This window comes from Sitophilus oryzae, unplaced genomic scaffold (genome assembly GCF_002938485.1).
Source record: "Sitophilus oryzae breed Bouriz unplaced genomic scaffold, Soryzae_2.0 scaffold_907_pilon_pilon, whole genome shotgun sequence".
NCBI classification, from domain to species: Eukaryota; Metazoa; Arthropoda; class Insecta; order Coleoptera; family Curculionidae; genus Sitophilus; species Sitophilus oryzae.
Window position 1 is genome coordinate 413,926 of NW_022147536.1, and position 21,525 is coordinate 435,450.

At 31.3% G+C, this 21,525-nt stretch overlaps 2 protein-coding genes across 2 annotated transcripts in view; one reads left to right on the plus strand and one right to left on the minus strand.

The window, feature by feature from the left end:
* Window positions 1–21,525, plus strand: part of LOC115890676 — a 298,050-nt gene that overhangs the window by 213,557 nt on the left and 62,968 nt on the right. The window lies entirely within an intron of this gene.
* On the minus strand, window positions 11,724–21,271 carry LOC115890659 (kynurenine/alpha-aminoadipate aminotransferase, mitochondrial). The gene is made up of 4 exons (XM_030910957.1): window positions 21,002–21,271; window positions 17,451–17,809; window positions 14,580–15,032; window positions 11,724–12,543 (listed from the first exon to the last, which is right to left on the minus strand). Exons 1-4 carry the CDS (start codon window positions 21,087–21,089, stop codon window positions 12,118–12,120), a joined length of 1,326 nt encoding a protein of 441 aa, XP_030766817.1. The 5' UTR covers window positions 21,090–21,271; the 3' UTR covers window positions 11,724–12,117.

A 21,525-nucleotide genomic window follows, 5' to 3' on the forward strand; every position in this document is an offset into this window, starting at 1 on the left:
ATTAAAACATCTTCAGTAAAAAAATTAAGGATCTTTATTATATCATTTTGATTAGCAAAATGAGGGTAAGGGCCGAACATTGGAACTTACTATTAAACGTTTGCGAGAACAATCCGGAATTAATAACAAATAAATTTAATGGTACTGAAGGAATGCAATGCCTTATGGCAAAGTGTTTCGGTACAATTGAATAGTTTAGAATATGGTGAAAAAACCGTGGATGGTTGGCGAAAAGTAAGTAAGTATTTTATTATCCTGTCACAGACCTTTATTAATCTGGAAATAAGTTATAAATTAAGTGGTAAGAGTAATATCACAAACTTATATTTATTTTCAGACGCTTACTGATTGGAAATGCAAAACAAAATCAAAAGCTTCTGCCATAAAAATGGAGCAGCAATGAACTGGTGGTGGCCCCCCTCAGGTTCCTCCATTAACAACATTAGAGAAAAGACTTTTAAAAATTATGGGGAATAAGGCAATTTATGGTGACGAGATAGTGCCCGAGTTAGGATTTGGAAAAGTAAGTGCTACTTTATGTTAGTTGAAAAAAGTCACAAAGGCATTTACATTATCATGTTCTTTAATTGGTTTGTTAATTAAAAAATTAATATAATTTTTTTAATAGGTTGAAATTCTCAAAAATATGGAGACTGATGCACCATCCACCAGTGCCACACGAACTCCCAGTACTCCATTATATGTTGAGATTAATGCAGCATCCACCAGTGCCTCACTAACACCCAGTGTAAAAAGAAAGAGTACAAAAGCACTCATTCAAAAAGGTGCTATTCAGGCGAGCTCAATCGGCGACAGTTGAAATATTTGAAGGCCGTTCATGTTTATTGTGTGTTTATTTCATAATTATTACCATATTATATATATTTTTTAAACAAAATATTGTTTATTTGGTACAGAAACAAATTATAATCTTCTAGCCTTTCCTCTTCTCCTGCTGCCATGATATTTATTATGTTAATTGGCAACATATTTAAATAACTGTCACACAAAATAGAGTTCGTAGTCAACAATTAAAAAACATAAACAACAACAAACAAAATCTTAGATTAGCAAATTCCTCTGAGACAAAATAGATAACTTAATCTAATAACCTTGAAAATGTCAAATATATTCTCAATACGCGTGCGCTACGTAGAATTCGATACCAATTGAAATGTAGAAATCAAGCAACAAAAATAATCGCATCTTATCGATATCGTTGCTGCACGGAGTGCCGATCCTATAGAATTGTGACGATATGTAGAATTCTACATGACACAGAGTCCCACTGCTGAGACTATATGATAAATTATCAAAAAAGAGATACACAATCGATCTACAGGGTGTTTCAAAAAACATGTGCCTTCTCTCGTGGGGACATTCTTCACGTAAAAATAAGATTCATTTTTTATACCAACATATTCTGCCTTGTTTCGTAGCTACAGGGTGTTAAAGTCTTAATATTTTTTCTTTATTATAATTTCCTTCCAAGTACTTTTAACGTTTCGGATGAAATTTTGGGGATAAAATTTACAATAAATGCCACATATTTTAATGCTAATAAAATGTCGACATATTCACCAGGGACGTGCATATGGGTTATCAGTGGAATATTTTTCTAAAAAAGCATGTCAATGGAGAGATTCCTTCTCTACGAGAGATGGCACATGTTTTTCGAAACACCCTGTATAAAGTTGCGGTGATTAACTTATTCCCTTCCATGCAATCTACAATACCCAGGATTATTTCAACAAATGAACACGCCACGAAGATATAGACATTATTTACTAATAAAATTGTATCTTATCTCGCCAAATATATCTACTTCCATATTAGCCTTGTTTATATATTCTTAAAATTGTTCAACCGACTAGACAAAATGTGCTGCCAGCTGGAGGACAAATCGTGAACCTTTCGGGGCGGAGTGAAAAATATCGATTATTTTCGTTATTTTCCTCAGAGTAATGTAATAATATAGCCCGGGTCTCTGCATCTTTATTAGCGATCAGCTGATTAAGAAATTTAAACGAAACTTTTATTTTATTGTAGATTGTGGATTATTTTTGCCTGTTATTTTAAAAATTCTAAACCGTATTAAGAAAGAAATTATTATTTCGATATGTTGGTACATTTTTTATAATTTATGATAATGCTAATTACTGTTAATTAATATTTAGAAAAAGTTACATACCTACTTTAATTTGATTTAATGCAGGTTTATAAAAGAATCATTTCATTCTTACATTATTTTATTCTAAACTGAGTGTTTTACGAATTTTACGAAAAATATGAATTTTTTAATGAAGAAAAGCGTGTAGGATTATTGGTTCAACTTTTCTTGGCCATACATTTTCCAGGATACGTTGACCGGTGAACGTTATTTACGTTTTTTAGAGAACGGTTTTCAAGACATGTTAGAAAAGTTAAATTTAGATAGTCGGGCATGCATCAATAGGGTGGTTCCAACATGACTTTCATTATGACACCTCCCCCCCCGTATTCCCCCCATAATCCCCCCCATAACATCCCCTCCCCGAAGAGGCGGTACGGAAGAACATTTTCTAAAATAACTTAAGGGTATGGGGTAGTGATATTATGAAATTATAGTTAGCGTAATGCAAATTTAATGTAAGAACCGTTTAATAATATATTCTATGTTTTTACGTTATAAATCATAACAGAGTAAGAATACCATGTTAACTAAGTGAAACTAGCCAAGAAAGAAAAAAATTGGCTATAACTATAACTCTGTATCTAACTGTAATTTTTTGAAAAAAACATATACCTATATCGCCGAAAAGCTTAAAAATGGCCATTTTTATGAAGTCATGGCCAGCTATGGTCAAAAATTACAGGCTTTAGAAAAAATCAGAAAACACAAACTCATTAGGTATGTGATTATCTACAACTTTTTGTCTAAAATAGATTATAATGGAATTAGGGACAAGTTTTAAAATAGCCAAAATTTAATATTAAAGCGATAAACTTCTTCAAAAATCCGAAAAACGCATATTTATGACCCCACAAAACTGCAATTCTTTCCCCATTAACTGACTCTCTCTCTCCAGCAATTTCCAAGTTACCCATAGAGAACATCGTAGGAATCTCACCCTGTATAGTATTTTGAAACTAACTATTATTATTATTTGACTAGATAAATTTACTTTCAAATAAATTTGATCAGATTTTTTTTCGTATATTCTGCTACCAGAAAACCAAGATTACGCACTTTTCAACGAAGTTGAAGGAAGATATCGTTCCATTGCTGCCAAAAGTCACTAACTTACTTTTTATTACTTCCGAGAAAAATGCGTCTAAAGATGAATTGCATTGCATAAAGATGTTATAGTTAGTAACTATTCGGTATTAAAATAAAACATAAATAGCCAGAAATCGTAGTTAATGACTTTTGCAATCGATTCTCCGCTTCAAAACATAGTGATTGAATTTGGTTGTTCGGAAAAATGTTAGTTAGTGACTTTTGGCAGCAATAGGACGATATAGTGTATCTATCGCAATACTTTAGAACTACTACAATTATTACAAGAAAAACAAAAAGAAGAAATACCCAAATATCCCTTCACCTACTACTCAACTACAAAATAAACGAATATAATCTCTTAAAAACACTACACAACTACTTATTCTTGTATTCTACACTGAACAAATTCTCAAACTTACTAATTTATCAAACAAAAAGAAAAAACAACAAAATTATCCCTTCGCCTACTACTTAACTACAAAATAAACTATAAAAACACTACTAAACTATTTTTGGTAGGCTACACTAACATGCTACACTAAACACTATACTATAATTAAACTTAATAAATTAATCTAATTTTACACTACAACTACAAAGAAAAAAGAAATAAGAACGTTTTCTAAAACTAGAAGAAACAGAACTTCCATACGTGCAACCAAGATAATAGGTAAAGGGGACAAAGAATATAAAATACTTTAAAATGTGCATTCAGAAAGAAAAAATACCTCGAAAATTATCTAAACAAACATTTTTATTTCCTATCAGTGAGAAGCATCGGCCTTGTCGGCCTTAAAGAATTTGTCGGGTATTTACAATGGTCGAATTGTATAATTGCCAGCTTTTATAGCATATCTAATAGACAAAAAGTATCTGGTCGATTAGTAACCAATTGGCACAGTCCGAAAATTATCGATTTTTATTTTCTCTGTTTTTATTGGTAGCTTCAAAATTCAGAGTAACAAAAAATATTTTTCTGTAGGGAAACCGGTCCTGCCATCTAGTAGTCTTAGTCCATAAACGTCTTAGCTTGATCTACTTTAAAAATATATATACAAGGATATTAGACAGTCCTGAACAAAAAAATTACTTTCAAACTCTACCTATTTTTAAAAATAGTTCCAGCTATTGATTTGATTTCCATTCCCCCCTGTTATTTTACTAAAGTCATTCAAGAACGGCAAACAATCAAAGTCGACTTTTCTTTCGACGCAACGGAATCTAGATGGCCGATTACGAAACAAACGCTAGTAAATGGCTCGCTGTGCCTTTTATTACGCCAGGGGATGGAGCTCTATTACACTCGTTTGTTTTCACGGCCGCCGTTTCAATTCTGTCTTTTGTTTTTATGGAACTTTCGCAAACGTAGGAGACGTAGATTTCATTTGTTTCGACGACGAATCGATGTATGAATAGATAAGTGTTTCAGAGAATGAAAAATATAAAATTTATTAATATTTTTTTGGGTTGGCAATAATTAAAGATTTTTTCGTGGGATTCAGCATTTACTGTTGCACAAATTTTTCAATAAATCTACATAAAAATGAAAATAAAGTGTCATTATGCTGAATATGCTAAATGCAATGTGGTCAATCTGTATCAAGGAAACCTGTATCAAAGAAATCGGTATCAAGGAAACCTGTATCAAGGAAACATGTATCAAGGAAACCTGTATCAAGGAAACATGTATCAAGGAAACATGTATCAAGGAAACCTGTATCAAGAAAACCTGTATCAAGGAAACCTGTATCAAGGAAACATGTATTAAGGAAACATGTATCAAGGAAACCTGTATCAATGAAACCTGTATCAGAGGAAACCTGTATCCTGTATCAAAAAAAGCTTTGTTGCAATATATTATAAATATTTGTATACAGGGTGAGTTTCCTACGATGTTCTCTATGGGTATCTCGGAAACTACTGGAGATAGAGTGACGGTTAAATGGGGAAAGAATTGCAGTTTTGTGGGGTCATAAATATGCGCCTTCCAGATTTTTGAAAAAGTTCATGGCTTACTAGATATTTCGAAAAAAAAACAAATTTCTGTTTTAAAAATTGTCCCTAATTCCATTATAAGCTATTTTAGACAAAAAGTTTTCAAATAAAAGTTGTAGATAATCATATCCTTAATGAGACTGTGTCCTCCGTTTTTTTCTAAAGCCTGTCATTTTTGACATATGACACAAACATGTTTTTTTTTAAATGGAAACCATAGTAGGCAATGACTTCATAAAAAGCGCCATTTTTTAAGCTTTTTAGTGATGTAAACTATAATATCTTTTCTTCGAAAAATTACTGAGTTATAGCCAATTCTTATCATTTTAAACAATTTCACTTAGGTAACCATGGAAACAAGCTCAATCGCCATTGCTCTCAGAAATGTGAAGCTGTCACATCCAAACTTTGTAAATTAAAATAAACAAAAATTGTAAATATGAATTTTTAAAATGAAGAAAAGCGTGTAGATACTCGCGCATCAATAGAGTGGTTCCAACATGACTTTTATGATGACACACCACCCCCCACCACCCATAATGAAATAAATGTTAAAAATTATTTATATCATAATTATACAAACGCAGGGATAGAGAGAGGTGGACTAATTACATGGGCCTTCTCGATCACCTGACCTATCCATTTTAGAATTTTTTATGCGGTATAGTTAATAATAAGGTTTACAAAAGAACTTATGAATTAAGAGAGGCACTCGAAGTGGCGGTACGAGAAAAGTTTAATTAAGTCGATCGGTCCTTCTGTGAGAATAGGTAGTAATTCAGTAAAAACATGCAACTCAAAACAATGGTGGATTTTTTTTTCTTTTACCGACTCTTCCTTCTTTATTCATTTTTGAATCCGTTTGCTTAATCCGCAACTACATATCTGCTATTCCCGAAAGGCCCTCTCATAACTATCCACTTAGGAATGCGGAGCACAACCTTTATCTGCCAACCCCGAGCTCAGAACTAGTTAAAGGTTCAATACTGTACAATGCCAAAAAAATGTACAATCATCTGCCTTTGAATATCAAGTCGCTTTCATTCTTTCCCGCATTTCGCAAAGCTCTGAAATGATACTTACTGGAGATAGCCCTATATGCGGTAAACGACTTTTTTGTTGATGTTTAATCATGAACTATTTTGAATTTTAAAATTTTGATCATCTCACACACTGGTCAAAGGTCAAGTATTTAATATTTTATAACTCATAATCATTAACTATTTACTGCTTACAGTTCTGCAATTGTCCATGTTTGTTCTATTTGTAATTTTAATGATATTTGTGATTCAATGATTTTTTTTGAATTGTGTATTCTTTGTTGTTTCTATATTTTTTGTGCTTTTGTTTGTTTTGTGAGTGCTTTGTCGATGAGGCTGTTTAGGCTTTTTGCACAATAAAGCGTTGTTTGTTTGTTGTTGTATCACTGTCAAGAATTTTGTTGTTGACCCACCCTGTATAACAAAGTAATTTAAAGTAAAGTAGCAAAATGCAGTTAAACTTAGAGCCGTTATTATATAATAAAACATATTTTATAAATTAACATATTCAAACACCATTTTTCTTGACAATTTGGTGAAGGATTTTTAATAAATAATTTGTATCATTCGACATACATACATTCGTTACGCAAATAAGCCAACGATAAATCGGAACACTCATAAATCGTTGTGCAACATAATTAACTAATTATCTCTAATTAATAATTTTTGTTCGTTATCTAACGAAAAAATATCGCTTTATGACATTTTTGATTTCTAAATCCGTATTTTTTTCGCTGAGCAATAACAATAACTAGTTTCTTATCGGAGTACCAAAGGGCAAACGGTTATAAATAAGACCAGAGTTTACATTATTTCATTCTGCATGGATAACATTAACAAAACAACTTTGAGATGTAAAAAATGTCTTCTCACAACCTCAATACATGCCTATATGATATGTAATCTCATCAGCGTTTTTGAAGAATTTAGAAGAAGTTTATGTGTCTTCCTAGTCTAGTTTTAAGGTTTGTTCCAGTGGCGGCTCGTGACCCTTGTGACTGGGTAGGCGACAAAATTTTAGTTGCGTCTATTTGTCCCCCCCCCCCTAATTTACATAATACCCTAACCCAGTTTGTAAATATATGTTATCTCTGGGATAAAAACATAACTCAAGAATATTTAGGACAAAACTAAAGCAAAAATAACAGCATTCAACGTAATGACATAATGTATAAGTATATGTTTTTTTATTTATTACTATGGAGTTACATCATAGAATTTTATTTTATTTTTATTTATTTATGCAAACTTAAAAATTGGTAGTATTGAGAGAAAGAATAATTATGTTTTATATATTAAATTGATGAGTTGGATTAGTTACAAAAAATAGTTAGCTCCGTACCTTGGGTATTAAAATAAATGTAAACGTTGTTGTAACGTTGTGCCGACGTTGAACTAGTACTACAACAAAGTAAAAGCTTCTGCGACGTCGAATAAACGTTGTCTTGTAACCTTTTTTGCTTAAGTGATCTTTAGGTGATTCGGACAACGTAGTTATAATGTTGGGCAACAAAGAGTTTTCCAAAGTCACTTTCAGGACCTATTCCAACGTTATACAAACGTCGTCTGTTTTACTAATTCCAACGTTGTTTAGATTTCCTTATTCTTACGTTGGTAGGACGTCGAGCGACTACCTTTTTGCAACTGTGTTGAACCATAACCTTAAATCTTAAATTTTCACTTCATTGTTCTGTTCAGTCAGACAGTTCAGTGTTGTTTTGTTTTTATAAAAAAAAACTTAATTAAAATGGGACGTAAGGAAGGCACATATAAAACTAAATTTAAATATACATCGGCATATTACCGATATTTTATCCACTCCCTCGTTTATTTAGAATATAGAGGGCGGCACAAGCTAGACTCTAGGATGATTAAATTAGGCAATCTTGCGACTAGTATACCTACTACCTGTTAAGGCTGAACTGCGACTTTATTAGTCCAGGGTATGCGACTACTCGAACTACTCCATCTTAATCTCCAAAACAACAAACTGAAAGCCGCCATGTTATTGAATAAGAAAATGTTTCGTTCCTAAAATAGCAATTCCTGCTTTTTGAATACATTAACTTGAAATATTTGACCCTAAACAACACGCGGAAACATTTTTTTTTGATTGCGAATAAATTATTTTCATTTTACTAAAAAAAAATGTCAAGAAATGTTTTAAAACTTCTTTAATTTTAAGGCCCATTAGTATTTTTCAAAGTAGAAACAATACATTTATCAATAATGTTGTTTGCGTTTAACTTTTTTGCCTTGGGTAACGAGTTACAGAGTTGGTTAAAGTGTTTCAATAATTATAATCTTCAAACATCATCCACACTTAAATACTTTTGTTTTGTTTTCCTTTACTGCCATCTGGCCTATGTCTTACTAAATCATAAAAATAATATTTTTACTGTAATTATCCCAATTTAGGATATGCGACTTAGACGCCATATTATTATAGTTTTGTATTTCTGTGAATTAGGATTTTAAACAACGTTGCAGCTTGTACTGAATTAGGCTACTAGCCAACGTAGGTATCCAACGTCGTTTCGACCCAAAAATTATTCTCCAAACTAGTGCAGACTAGGGTCGGCACGAGGTTGTGCCGACGTTGCGCCCCGACGTTTGGTCGCGTGACACAACGTTGTCCCGACGTCCAAATGCTGCTTGGGCATTGAAAAGATAATTTTTTTAAACGACATCGTCATGATAACTAATTTTTTTAAATGGGACTATAATAGAATTCTTAATTTTTAAATTTTTAAAGAGCTCTACTTAAGAAACCGAAAGGTATATGAACATTATACAGGGTGTTTCAAAACAAATGCGAAAAACTTCAGGGAGTGATTCCTTGTTAAAAATAAAGGGTAGTTTGCTTTATAAACGTTTGGTAAAAAGTCAACCATTAGGGAGATATCGCGGTACAAAGATGGCGGAAAAATAATGTTTTTATTTTTTATCTTGAACACGAAAAGAGATAGACTAATGAAATTTTATGGAAGCATTACTGTTATGAAAACACACTTTCTGGTAATTTTATCACTTTTTTAAAATGAGTGTAAGGGGTTGAAATAAACAACCCTTATCATTCTTGTTAATGAAATTTAAAGAAAAATCTTATCAAGCACATGCAAAAAAAATAATTTGTATAGTTTAGTTTGTTTAGAAACTTTTTTATCTCTTGTGTTTTTTTTGATAAAACTCACCGATTTGAAATTAAAAAATAAAATGTAAAGCATTACCCCCATGTCAGGACAAAAAACATTTTTAAGAAAAAAGGCTTAGGAATAATTAATTGATCGTAAGATAATAACGTATTGCAGTAGAGTAATATCAAATAAAATAATATTAGTAACATCCTAAAAAGTGACAGCGGTCGAATAGATTTTTTCCTAAAAAAATTACAGTAGCCCACTTTTGTCCTCACATGTAATGCTTTACATTTTATTTTTTAATTTCAAATCGGTGAGTTTTATCAAAAAAACACAAGAGATAAAAAAGTTTCTAAACAAACTAAACTATCCAAATTAATTTTTTTGCATGTGTTTGATAAGATTTTTCTTTAAATTTCATTAACAAGAATGATAAGGGTAGTTTATTTCAACCCCTTACACTCATTTTATAAAAGTGAAAAAATTACCAGAAAGTGTGTTTTCATAACAGTAATGCTTCCATAAAATTGTCTTGAAACGACTTCTAAAAAGTCTTGAAACGACTTTCGATCGGTAGGCAACTCTCAATTTACCCATTGGGGGTCAGTGGCGTTGTTATAGAAAGGCGCTTATTTAGATAATATTTAAGTAAAATGTCAAATCTGAATTTTTTGTCTTACATAATCATTTATATAAATGTTTTTGTAACAAAATCATAATTATTATAACCCTGTTAATAATTAATAATGTTTTTATTAAAAATATATTCCGGTTTATTCTAAAATTATCTAAAGAATCTAAAATAACATACAAGAATTTTAAAATGATATTACATTATGAAACAATATTTTTTAATATACCGGGTGTGTCTCAAAAGTGGTTCACCCCTATAACTTTTTTATTTTCTCAGATAGAAAAACAGATTTGTATGGCAGTAGGTATATGACATAAATTAGGATTGATTGACGTATTCAGATGTTTTAGGTTTCTTCGTGTTTCATCGGTAATTATTACATCTTTTGATTTTTTAAGGCACCCTCGGTATATTGCTACTTTATTCGATAAAAATGACACTCTGAATAGAATGACATATCATATGTCAACTTTTGACATTGTCGCTTAAAAACAAATCGTATTTTAAATTTCAATCCAGGGTGCCATGGTGTTGTTAAAATCACTAAGTTTTAATCAAGGAGCCTTGGAAAAATAGTTTTGATCGACTAATGGGTTTCATGTCTTGTCTAGGCCGGTTAAAAGATGTACAAATCGTATTTTTAATCATATGTCAATTTATTCAAATGGAACAAGAATGACTCATTAGCATATATGGAAAAAGCATTTTTTTATAAATATATTGATACCACACACTTGGTATTTCGAGTCAAATTATCGTTATGAACCGCGTGTTACAATTACAATTAAACCATATGCGAAAATGTCAAAAGTTGACATATGATATGTCATTCTATTCAGAGTGTCATTTTCTATCGAATAAAGCAGAAATATACCAAGGGTGCCATTTAAAAATTAAAAGTTATATTTATTTCCGTTGAAACAGGAAGTGACCAAAAACAATTGAATACGTCAATCAATCCTAATTTATGTCATATATTACATACTAAATATTATTTTTTTATTTGAAAAAAAATTATGGGGATGAGCCACTTTTGGGACGCACCCGGTATAATAAAGACTGTACCGAGTTAAATAAATGTAGTTTTCATTTTTTGGACTCTAAATCGTTTTTTCTAAACTTTTATTGCAAAAAACCTCTCCTAAATCTTAATAAAATATAAAAAAGTTTAAATACGATATATTTTTAATTTAATTATAGCTTTATTAAAATAAAAAAAATTACCCGGCTATGATACGGAGAGTTCAGGTGTACTTGAGAAACGAAAGACAGTGTTGCGTTTCTCGTCAGAGTCGTCAGGGAATGACCGTTACGACAGAGACAACCTATCTATCGCTCTTGTCGCACTCGTTATAACCTTAAACAATAACACAACAATAACAAGACATTGTCTGACCGCATGTTCCAGCTATTTATGAATGAGATGCTCAGTCTATATTTTATTTTAAGTCTATGATCCAGTCATACTTATAATAGCATAGATTTTAGATATTTTTTTTATATCTTTATCTAAACTAGGGATGAAGTGGTAGATTGGATATATTCACTATCTAGTTCCTTTCCCAATTCATATGTTGTTCTGAGACATAGTTGACTATTCTATAGTTATTTACTTTGAAAGTGATTAATGGAAAACAAATAATACCATATAATATTTCTAAACTTCTCTTTATTTCTCCAAAAATGATTCTAACTCATGATGTATATTTACAAAGAATATTATTTTAAATTATTACAAACTAGCGAGTGCAAAATGCTCCTTCTTCATTTCAACTCGTGTTATTCTAATCTCTCCTCCTCAATCTCTTGTGCAATACTTCTTGCACTTTGTACCTCTTCAAATTTATTAGAACTTATAATTAACAAAAAAAGAAAAAATATGTTTTAAACCCCATATCTAAATGATGGTGGATAAAAGTACTCCATAGATTTATCCTTCCCTTGTTTGGCTTGTTACTAAACCGGATAAGCTAAGAGTACCGGTGGTATATACATGAATATGTACAGCGTTTAAGACACCTGTTTGTCGATTATTCCAGTGTACTATCTAAGTATATTATTCTCTAACCCATCCAACTTCCTTCGCAACAACAAGTGCTCTTCCTTGATTAATTCCCCCAACAGCTTCATAGCCTTGTCAATCTGCTTCAGGGGAGTCTTGCTGAAGGAAGCTCTGATATAGTTGCAAGCTTTGGTAGGGTCAGCCATGAAAGCGTGTCCAGGTACGAAGGTGATGTTCTTCTTCAAACCACGAGACAGTAACATGTCGTAAACGTCAGCTACACCATGTACCTTGATCCAAACGAACATTCCTCCAGTTGGAATGGACCATTCGCAGAGATTCTTCAAGTGACGTTCCATGGAAGCTACAGTGAAATCACGACGAGCTTGGTAGTACCTTCTGACGTAATCAAAGTGTGAAATGAGCCCGTTGAAGCCCCATGCAGTGATAAGGTTGTCCAGAATTACCTGTAATTAAAAAAATAACAGTTTTAAATACGTCTAAAAATAGACACAGAATAAACAAAACTTAATGATGATTAGTTTGATGTAGGTTATGAATTTATTGATCGATTCTTGTATAATTAAGATGCCGTTTAAATTACATTAAGAATATATGGCGATATAAACAAGTTGTAGTGTTATTGTAAGGCGAGATGCCTGAAATAGCTCTGATAAGTAAGTTATTAGCTTAGCCTTAGATAAGTAATTAGTACAGTATGGTGGATATCAAGAAATATAGTATATTTGAGCTTTGTAGTATGTAATTACTACTAAAATGATACAGATTAAATTGAAACTTTGAATAATTAAATAAATGCTAGGGTACAGATTATTTGTTTTTTTTTAATTTTCTTTGATATTAGGAAATATTTGAATTAGCAATATATATTTTGGGAAAAATAATAATCAGGCTACATTTCTACGTCAGCTTTCGTCTTGTCAGCATAACAATTGAGAAACGTGTTGCAAAAGTCAGCTTAAAACAAGATAGACAGTACAGCACACATAACGCCACTTTCTGTCACTATCAGTGACTGGAGCAAGCAAAGGTCACAAATGCTAATTGATTCCGATCATTCTTATCATTCAACTTTATTTTCTCTAATATAGCGGAAACGATAATAAGTCTTTGAACCGGTTCGAACCGGTTCCAGAAGTGGTTTCGACGAGAAAACATATTTATTGATTATTTTTATATGTTATAGGTCAACGGACAAGAACGCCTGTTGACCATTTGGCGAGATATTGGCAAAACATATTTGCTAATATGTTTTGTGTTTCAATTTCGTTGGGTCACCGCATAGGTCAATGATTTTATTTTTATTTTTCACTGCTAGATAGATGTAAAAAGATTTTCGAGAAATATACGTTGGTGATACGGGGTTAGGATAAGAGATGACGAAATGGATGATGAAATAAGAGGTTTATTAAAGAAATTTTGGAGAAAAAATCAATAAATTAACTTTTTTTGAATACGGGAGTGGTCTTTTGGTAAGAAAAAAAACAGTAGAAAAATTTTTAACACTACTGTTTTTCGAAGTATTCACCCCTTTACAAAGAGAATTCTTGTACGTAGGTATGAAGTGATAGATGTAATATAAATGATGATTCTAATAACAGATTTTTCTGGAATGTAAAAAATTATAATTTTTTTTTGTAATGTGTAGGCTATCACTTAAATTTGTATGTTTTACCATTCGGTGTGAAATTAAGAACATTTTTATAGAAACTAGAAAAGGTTTTCAAACTATTTAATTTTGGACTTTTATATCATTGGATTAAGCTTCAGAAACCTCGCAATTAGTTGAATAAATTAGTGGTTTCAGTTAGCGTAGCAGTTTGTTCCTTTAATTTCAATGTAAGCATTCAGAACGTTAAAATTAGTGGTAGACGATTTAAATTAGTAGAAAAAGTTATCAAACTTTTAACTTTTCCACTAATTATACTTCAAAATTTGCGAGAAATGTCATTGTGGCTTTTGATTATCTTCCATCTAGAGAAATTATGGTTAGAAACCAAAAGTTGGTTGTTTTATAAGCTAAATATTAGACTTTTTCTATGGATACGACTGACTAACGCTAGCTTAACGTTATAAAAAATATAACGTTAATTAATATTCAATCAATAAAAATCTATCAAAGAATGACAACAAAATTATATTACCATAGACACACCTTTTGATTTTTACAACTTAGAAAAATTCAACAATATTTTCATGTTTTTTTTTTTAATTTTCTCTAAAATGGTATGGAAATTTGGAAAAGTATAAACTGGATTGACCATTTTAGAACAAGCATCATTTTTTATGAAGAATGCATTTTTCTCAAAATACAGCTTTTCCTCTTGTAAAGACAATCCGGGGACATACTGTATGTTTATCACTATTCCATAAAAGTTAGCAATCAAACCTTAAGTGAAGAATTTAAAAAAGTACCTTCAAAATTTTCCGTTTTTTTTCCAGAAAAATCCTTTAATATATTAAACCGTTATTTAAACCTTACCTGAGACAAAGTGCTTGGATGCAGTATGGAGCTCTGGATATGCAGTTCAATATTCTGCACCAACTGTCTCGGAGCAGTCAACCAAGCCAACCTTAATCCAGACGACAGCACCTTTGACATAGAATCGAATCTTATCACTCTTCCTTCGGTATCCAAAGACAGGAAAGACACCGGATGCTCATCGAGGAAATGGAGGAAATAGTAAGCATCGTCTTCGAGGATGAGGAGGTCGTACTTGCAACATATATCGTAGACCTCCTTGCGTCTTTCCAGCGGCATTGTAACCCCGGTTGGATTGGAGCCCGTCGGGTTTAGGTAGATGACTTTCGGCATTCTCCCTCCGCCCTCCTCTGTGTACGCTTTACAGCACTCCAGGGCTTCTATGAGTTTGCTGGGTATTATGCCATGCTCGTCTTGTTCTATACCGATTAGGGACGGTTTGAACGGTTTCAGCTGAAAAAAATAATTGTTGCTGTTAGTGCTTTGTGTTATTTTGTGATGGGCCACGTAAGAATTAGAACAACAACAAAATTATAGGCATAATTGGTTCTTGTTACCTCTTTAGAAAGATTAAGAGTCCTTATTCTACTTAGGAAAAGCCCATGATACAAAGAATACAGGTATGATATTGCGCAGGTTGGTCACTACGTCACAGGTGATAAACGGCACCATTGGTCGGCAACATGGTACAAAGAATACAAGGTATGATCGCGCATACCACCTGTGACGTCACTAGGAAAATAATGAATAAATAAAAAATAAAGAAAGGTCACAGGAGATCTGCATTTTTTGGGGTTATGGTTAAGAATTGTTTATTTTTAAGACTTTTTAACGTTCGTTTAATTTAATAATTACTAAAAACAGCAGTTCCAAAAATATATTTAAAAATAATTATCTATTAACATGGATTTGGACGATAATAATAGGTAAGAATAGTAAATTTATTTCTATATTCCGTATAAAATTGTTTATTAGGTTTTTAGTTGGCGATGTTTATAGTAAATAATTTTGATGTTCATTGCCTCTGAATTCACATGAGGACAGAGATGAGGATATCTATGGAAAAGTAACCACAAGAGGAATTGTTACATCATTTAAAAAATGTTGGGAAGTTGAAGTTTCCCATCGAAAAGTAGAAAATGCCAATGCAGATGAATGTATTGTAATTGTGATAGAAGTAATTCCAAGGGTGAAGTCTATTATAATTAGTGACCTGTGCTTTCTTTTATATGTAGATGTTTCAGGTTTTGAGAATAAATCGGTTGAACGAAACCCAAAATTTAGAGGAAGTATTTGCATACCCAGAATATGCCCATCAAGGATTATATAGCTCAAATTTCCTTTAATGGTAGGCAATTATTCAATGCAAATTAACTTTTTAAGTGACTGAAATATTAAATAATTTACAATATGGTATATCACTAAAAATATATTACTTTTAGGTTCAATTAGGGCCCGATACATTTCAAAAAGTAGAATATTATTTTATATTAAATGAGGTATTGTACTAACAATCAATTTATATTAATAACGGAATAAATAGTTCTTTTTTTTTATACTACAAAAATAAACTATAGAATACAACAGTATTTAAAAAAATAAATAAAAAGTTATGTCCCGGCCGAGATTCGAACTCGGGTCTCTCGCTTCCTAGCCCGACTCCTTACGCACTGCTCCACAGTAACTTGCTTAGCGATAATTCAATGACGGTATATAAACAAAAAAACAGGTTTATAACAATATCTTGACGATTTGAACTGGCGCGCGGAGCGTGCTGACCAATAGCGCCTGTTATCACCTGTGACGTAGCGACCAACCTGCGCAATATCATACCTTGTATTCTTTGTACCATGGTTACATCTATCTATATACAAGGTCTCCCAGAAATAAGTGCAAGTATTTTAAAGGGTGGTAGATCTCGATAAAAGAAATATATATTTTCTCTTTATCGTTTTTCAAATTTTTACTTTGAAAATTTCCAAAAAAATGATTTTTTGCTAAAATTTTGAGAACCACTGTATCTTTTTTGGGTTTTCTTTCTTATAGTCTGTATTTAATCTAATATCTATGTTACCATATTATAAAGAAATTATGATTTTTAACTAAAACCTAAAAAAAAATCCAAAAATTTTTTCAAATAATTTTGAATTTTCAATTTTTTTTATTTGCGAAAAAAACTCATAGGCGTGTTTCTGGGGTTGAACTATACTACCAGATAAAATACTTGCAATTATTTCTGGGACACCCTGTATAAACGATACCAATTAAACTTTTAGTCATCGAGGACGCAATTTTTAAATTCATGTTGCAAACCATGGACATATTCGGCGTCCGACTGACTAACTGCAATTTAAATTTCCCGCTGGGAATTCAGGTGGTAGCCCTGCTGTAAAAAAAGTTAATTTGCCAGATTTATTAATTTATTTTACGCTTTGACACATTAATTTTCTATTACGAGTTTCTGGTTTAAATGAATTATTGTGTTCTAATATTTTAAGCTTAAAAATTCTTACTAGCAGACCTTGCAGGCGAACATTGTTCTTTTTAGAACCTCTTTTAGTGCGAAGTATACCAGTTAGCTTAATAGCCGTAAAAAACTCGTCGCAGAACTTTATTAGAATATTTTGAACGGGAAAGCGGTAGTAATGGCACTTTATGTCCCTTAAGTGCTGTTAAAGTGAGTTTGGTTGATGTAAATAATAACTGTTTATAAATTTATAATTAAATTATTTTTGTTTCCTAAAATATTTTGATTAAAAGAAAATATGTAAAAGTGGGCAACGCTGTGCCGATCAAGCTTAATCACGTGACTAAGAGTTTATTTGATATTAACTGTATTTTTTTATTTAAAAAAAATAAAAAAAAACTTACAATAATTTCAGTGCCTGCGTAGAGTGGATCTTGGGTCAATACTGTGTCTCCATCTTCAACTAACATTTCCAGAGTCTTGCTGATACCTTCTTGTGATCCGTTGGTCATAATGATATCCCTGCCCTCCCAGCATGGAGGATTATGGATTTCCATCATAAAATCTCTCAATTTCTTCAGTAGAGCTGGGTAACCTTGAGAGGGAATGTATTGTAGAGCTGTATGGAGTTGTTGGCCTTGAATGCTGATGGTAGTGCCGTCTTTCAGCACCAAATTCATCGCTTGGAAGGGAAAAGTAACCTCGTTGGGCATACCTTCGGCCAGTGAGATGGATTCCTTTGGTGCTCCATATTGTCTCTTGGCTGTAACAGAGTAAAAAAAATAACATTTTTTGTATTTTTGGATTACTGGAGTAGGTAATTTTATTAATTTTTAAATTATATTGATGTCACATTAAGCTTTTGAAAAAAAAACTCTTGCATATTGTAACAATAAATAGAGAACATTAGAACAGTAATCCAAACATTGATAGTATCAAATAGGTACTACAAATTAAGGCAATAGAAGTCCTTAGTGAATATTTTATTAGCAAGTTATTATACTGTACCTAACTAGTTTATCAGAAAAAAACAATTTAGCAATATTTTGAATATGTTAATAATAATATCTGTCTTTTCTTAGAAATCTGTATTTTTTTTAATACAATTATTTAAATAAAAAAAATATATAATTGAACGAATAAAACGATAAAAAGTTAATTATTGCGAAATATCGGGTCAAATTGATATTTTTTGTTTAAATAATAAAATTATAGTAATACCCCAGATTATAGTAAACTTTAATCTAGGCTAATACTAGATGTTTTGAACTTTTGACATTTTTTATTTTGCGATCCTTATATTATAATGATTTAGCAAAATTTCATCAGCTTATGGAAATTAGGAAATTATTTATTAAATGTGTGCTAAATTTAGTAACATACAATACGTTTTATTTAAATAATTTTTTGATAATATCCATAAAAAAACACATGTTTCAGTTTTCTAGTCTGTTTTTTAGTAATTTGCTTATTTTTTATGTTAATATTGTAATTATTAACTATAGCTATATTTTGAATTAACATATATTAATAATTTGTTTGTTATTTGAATAGCAAAATACTCTTTAAAAACTCCGTCATGAATTCTAATTTGTTTTACAAAAATATCATAAGTTTACAAAAATATATAGGGTGAGTCTTAAATAAGTGCACATATTTTTAGTGGTGGTATACTTCGATCTCAGAAACACACTATCAGTTTTTTTTTCTCACGAAATAAAAGATTTAGGAAATAAGGTTATTTTCGGAAAAATAATAATATCATGATAATATGGAAAAACAAATAGATTAAATTTAGAGAAAGGAAACACACAGAAAAAAATCCAGTGGTTTTCAAACTTTAAGCAAAAAATATTTGTTTTTTCAAACGTCACAAAAGTAATAATTTTTGCGACGCGATTGGCAATATAAAAACGTCATTTTAACGCCTTGGCACAAAAGTAAAGCACTTTTACATCTAAGCACAAAAGTACGAGAATTTGTTATTAAACTGACATAAAGTGTCAAATTCAACGAGCCTCCGTAACCATAGTTTTACGATATACAGGGTGGTCCGAACTGTATTCCGGAAACTTCGGCAGCATATTCTGCAGATAAAAATAAGTAAAAAAATTCCTATAAATGTATGTCCGAAAATGCTTGGTTTGGGAGATACGGGGTGTAGAAGTTTCATTTTTATTTAGATTTTTCCAAATAATTTCTGAAGTAACGTCAATATTTGGATGAAAATTGGTGTCTGAGAGTTCTTTGACATGAGAAATTTGATTTTAATGTCAATATGACTCCTGCTTCTAGAGGGCGCCACCCACATATCTTTAACTGGTTTGAAGTATAATAACTTTTCGTCCGTACCTGTATAAAACTACTAAGTACAGAAATATATATTTGCGAAGTTTTTTATGTAAAAAATGTCTTTTGGTAAAAATCGCTACGAGTAATGGTTCTCGAGATATTTGAAATCAAAATTATCAATAGCTATCATCATTGACATAAATTAAACATGGTTGACTAAATAGTTATTAGACTGAAATCATAAATTTGAAATGTTTTTGTGACAAAAGTTTAACAAAAACTGTTTTATCATCATTTTTTCGTAAAAAGTTTATGATTAATTTAAAAAAATTAATGTTTTCCAAATTTATTATTTCAGTCAAGAAACTATCTACTCAACGTGTTTATTTTTTGTCAATAATGACATGTATTGACTGTTTTTATTCTAAATATCTTGAGAACGGTTGCTCGTAGCGATTTTTACCAAGAGACATTTTTTACATAAAAAGTCATGGAAATGTATATTTTATCACTCCATAATTTTATACAGGTACGGACGAAAAGTTATTACTCTTCAAAACAGTTAAAACACATGTAGGTGGCGCCCTCTACAAGTAAGAGTCATTTTGACATTAAAATCAAATTTCCCATGTCAAATAACTCCCAGACACCAATTTTCATCCAAATATTGACGTTTCTTCCGAAATTATTTGGAAAAAATTGAAATAAAAATGAAACTTCTACACCCTGTATCTCCGAAACTAAGCATTTTAGGACATACGTTTATACAAACTTTTTTACATATTTTTATCTGCAGAATGTACTGCCGAAGTTTCCGGAATACAGTTCGGACCACCCTGTATAATTATTACATACAAGGTGTTACTTCTAAATATTTTTATATTATTTTGTATACGAAATTGTTTTGAATTTTTGATATAAGTTTTATTTTGAAACATCTAAAAACAAATTGTAAAAGATTTTTTTTAAATTCACCCCCGAGAAGGGGTGAAATAAATAATTAAAATGATTTTTCCAAATTTCGGAAGAACAGTAAGGAGTAGGAAAAAAAGTCTAAATAAGAGTTGTAGAAGCGTTAAATTCTACATAAAAAATATCTCTATAATTTTTTTTACCAAATCAATATTAACCGAGATAAAGTGGCTAGAAGCTATTTTTTTAAAAGTTTTCACCGTTTCTCCGAAATTTCGAAAAAACTACTTAATTTATATTTTTCACCCCTTCTCGGGAGTGAGATTTTAAGAATGTGAATTAAAATTTATAATTTTTAGAGCAAATTGAAAAAAAATGTCAAATACATGGATTTTTCAGCAACTTATGATCTACCATCATCCCCTAGCTTCTAGTCACCCTATTTCGGCTAATTTTGATTTGAGCAAACAAAGTATAGAAATCATTTTTATGTAAAATTTAACGCTCTACAATTCTTATGTCAACTTTTTTTTTGTAATCCTTACCGTTGCTCCGAAATTTCGAAAAAATCATTTTATTTATTTATTTCACCCCTTCTGAAGCAAAAATTTCGTGTTTGAAGACCTATTTTCTTGGATTGTTAAAATAAAACTATTAATGCCTTTAAAAATTATTCTTTAAAAATACAAGAATGTATTTAAAACAAACAAAAAATAAATAAAACCAAAACAAATAGTAATATAAAACTTACTCAGCTCTCTAGTTAGGGCAGGTCTTCTTCTCGACGCTCTCAGGTTAATAAATTTCGAATAGTCAACGTTAAAACTGGCTTTCTCCATTTTAATCCAAATAAACCACGATTTAAACAGAAAAAAACACGAAAATCTTTTCGAAAAACGAAAAAAGAAGAGAAATAATTCGGGGAATTAGCGAGGAAATCTCGGTAGACTCGGCAACGGTGCTCGGTAAGCTGCTTCGAACTGTATCGAGAGTTGAATGAATGAAAAGCAGTGGCTTGCCGGTATTTTATAGCAAGCCCAGGCGTTGCCCGCCGCATGATGTAACAATACGCGGCGGTTTGCCGATAAGATGATGAAATGTGCCGGGCTAGGAAATAATGTCCATTGATGTTTCGCAAAATTTTCGGCAGAAGAGTCGGGGAAAACAGCAAAACATGACGGGGGGGCTAGATAGTTTATTCGGTTTATTCAAAATATTGATATTTTGGTGATTTTCATTCAAGAGAATGAAATATTCCGAGATTATTGCCTTAGA

Bases quoted from the DNA above. Each gene is read 5' to 3' on its own strand.
- LOC115890659 (XM_030910957.1), bottom strand. From the start codon at position 21,089: ATGGAGAAAGCCAGTTTTAACGTTGACTATTCGAAATTTATTAACCTG. The intron at 15,033-17,450 runs GTAAGTTTTTTT...TATTTTTTTCAG, and splicing joins ACGCAGGCACTGAAATTATT to CTGAAACCGTTCAAACCGTC. The intron at 12,544-14,579 runs GTAAGGTTTAAA...TTTTAATTACAG, and splicing joins ATCCAAGCACTTTGTCTCAG to GTAATTCTGGACAACCTTAT.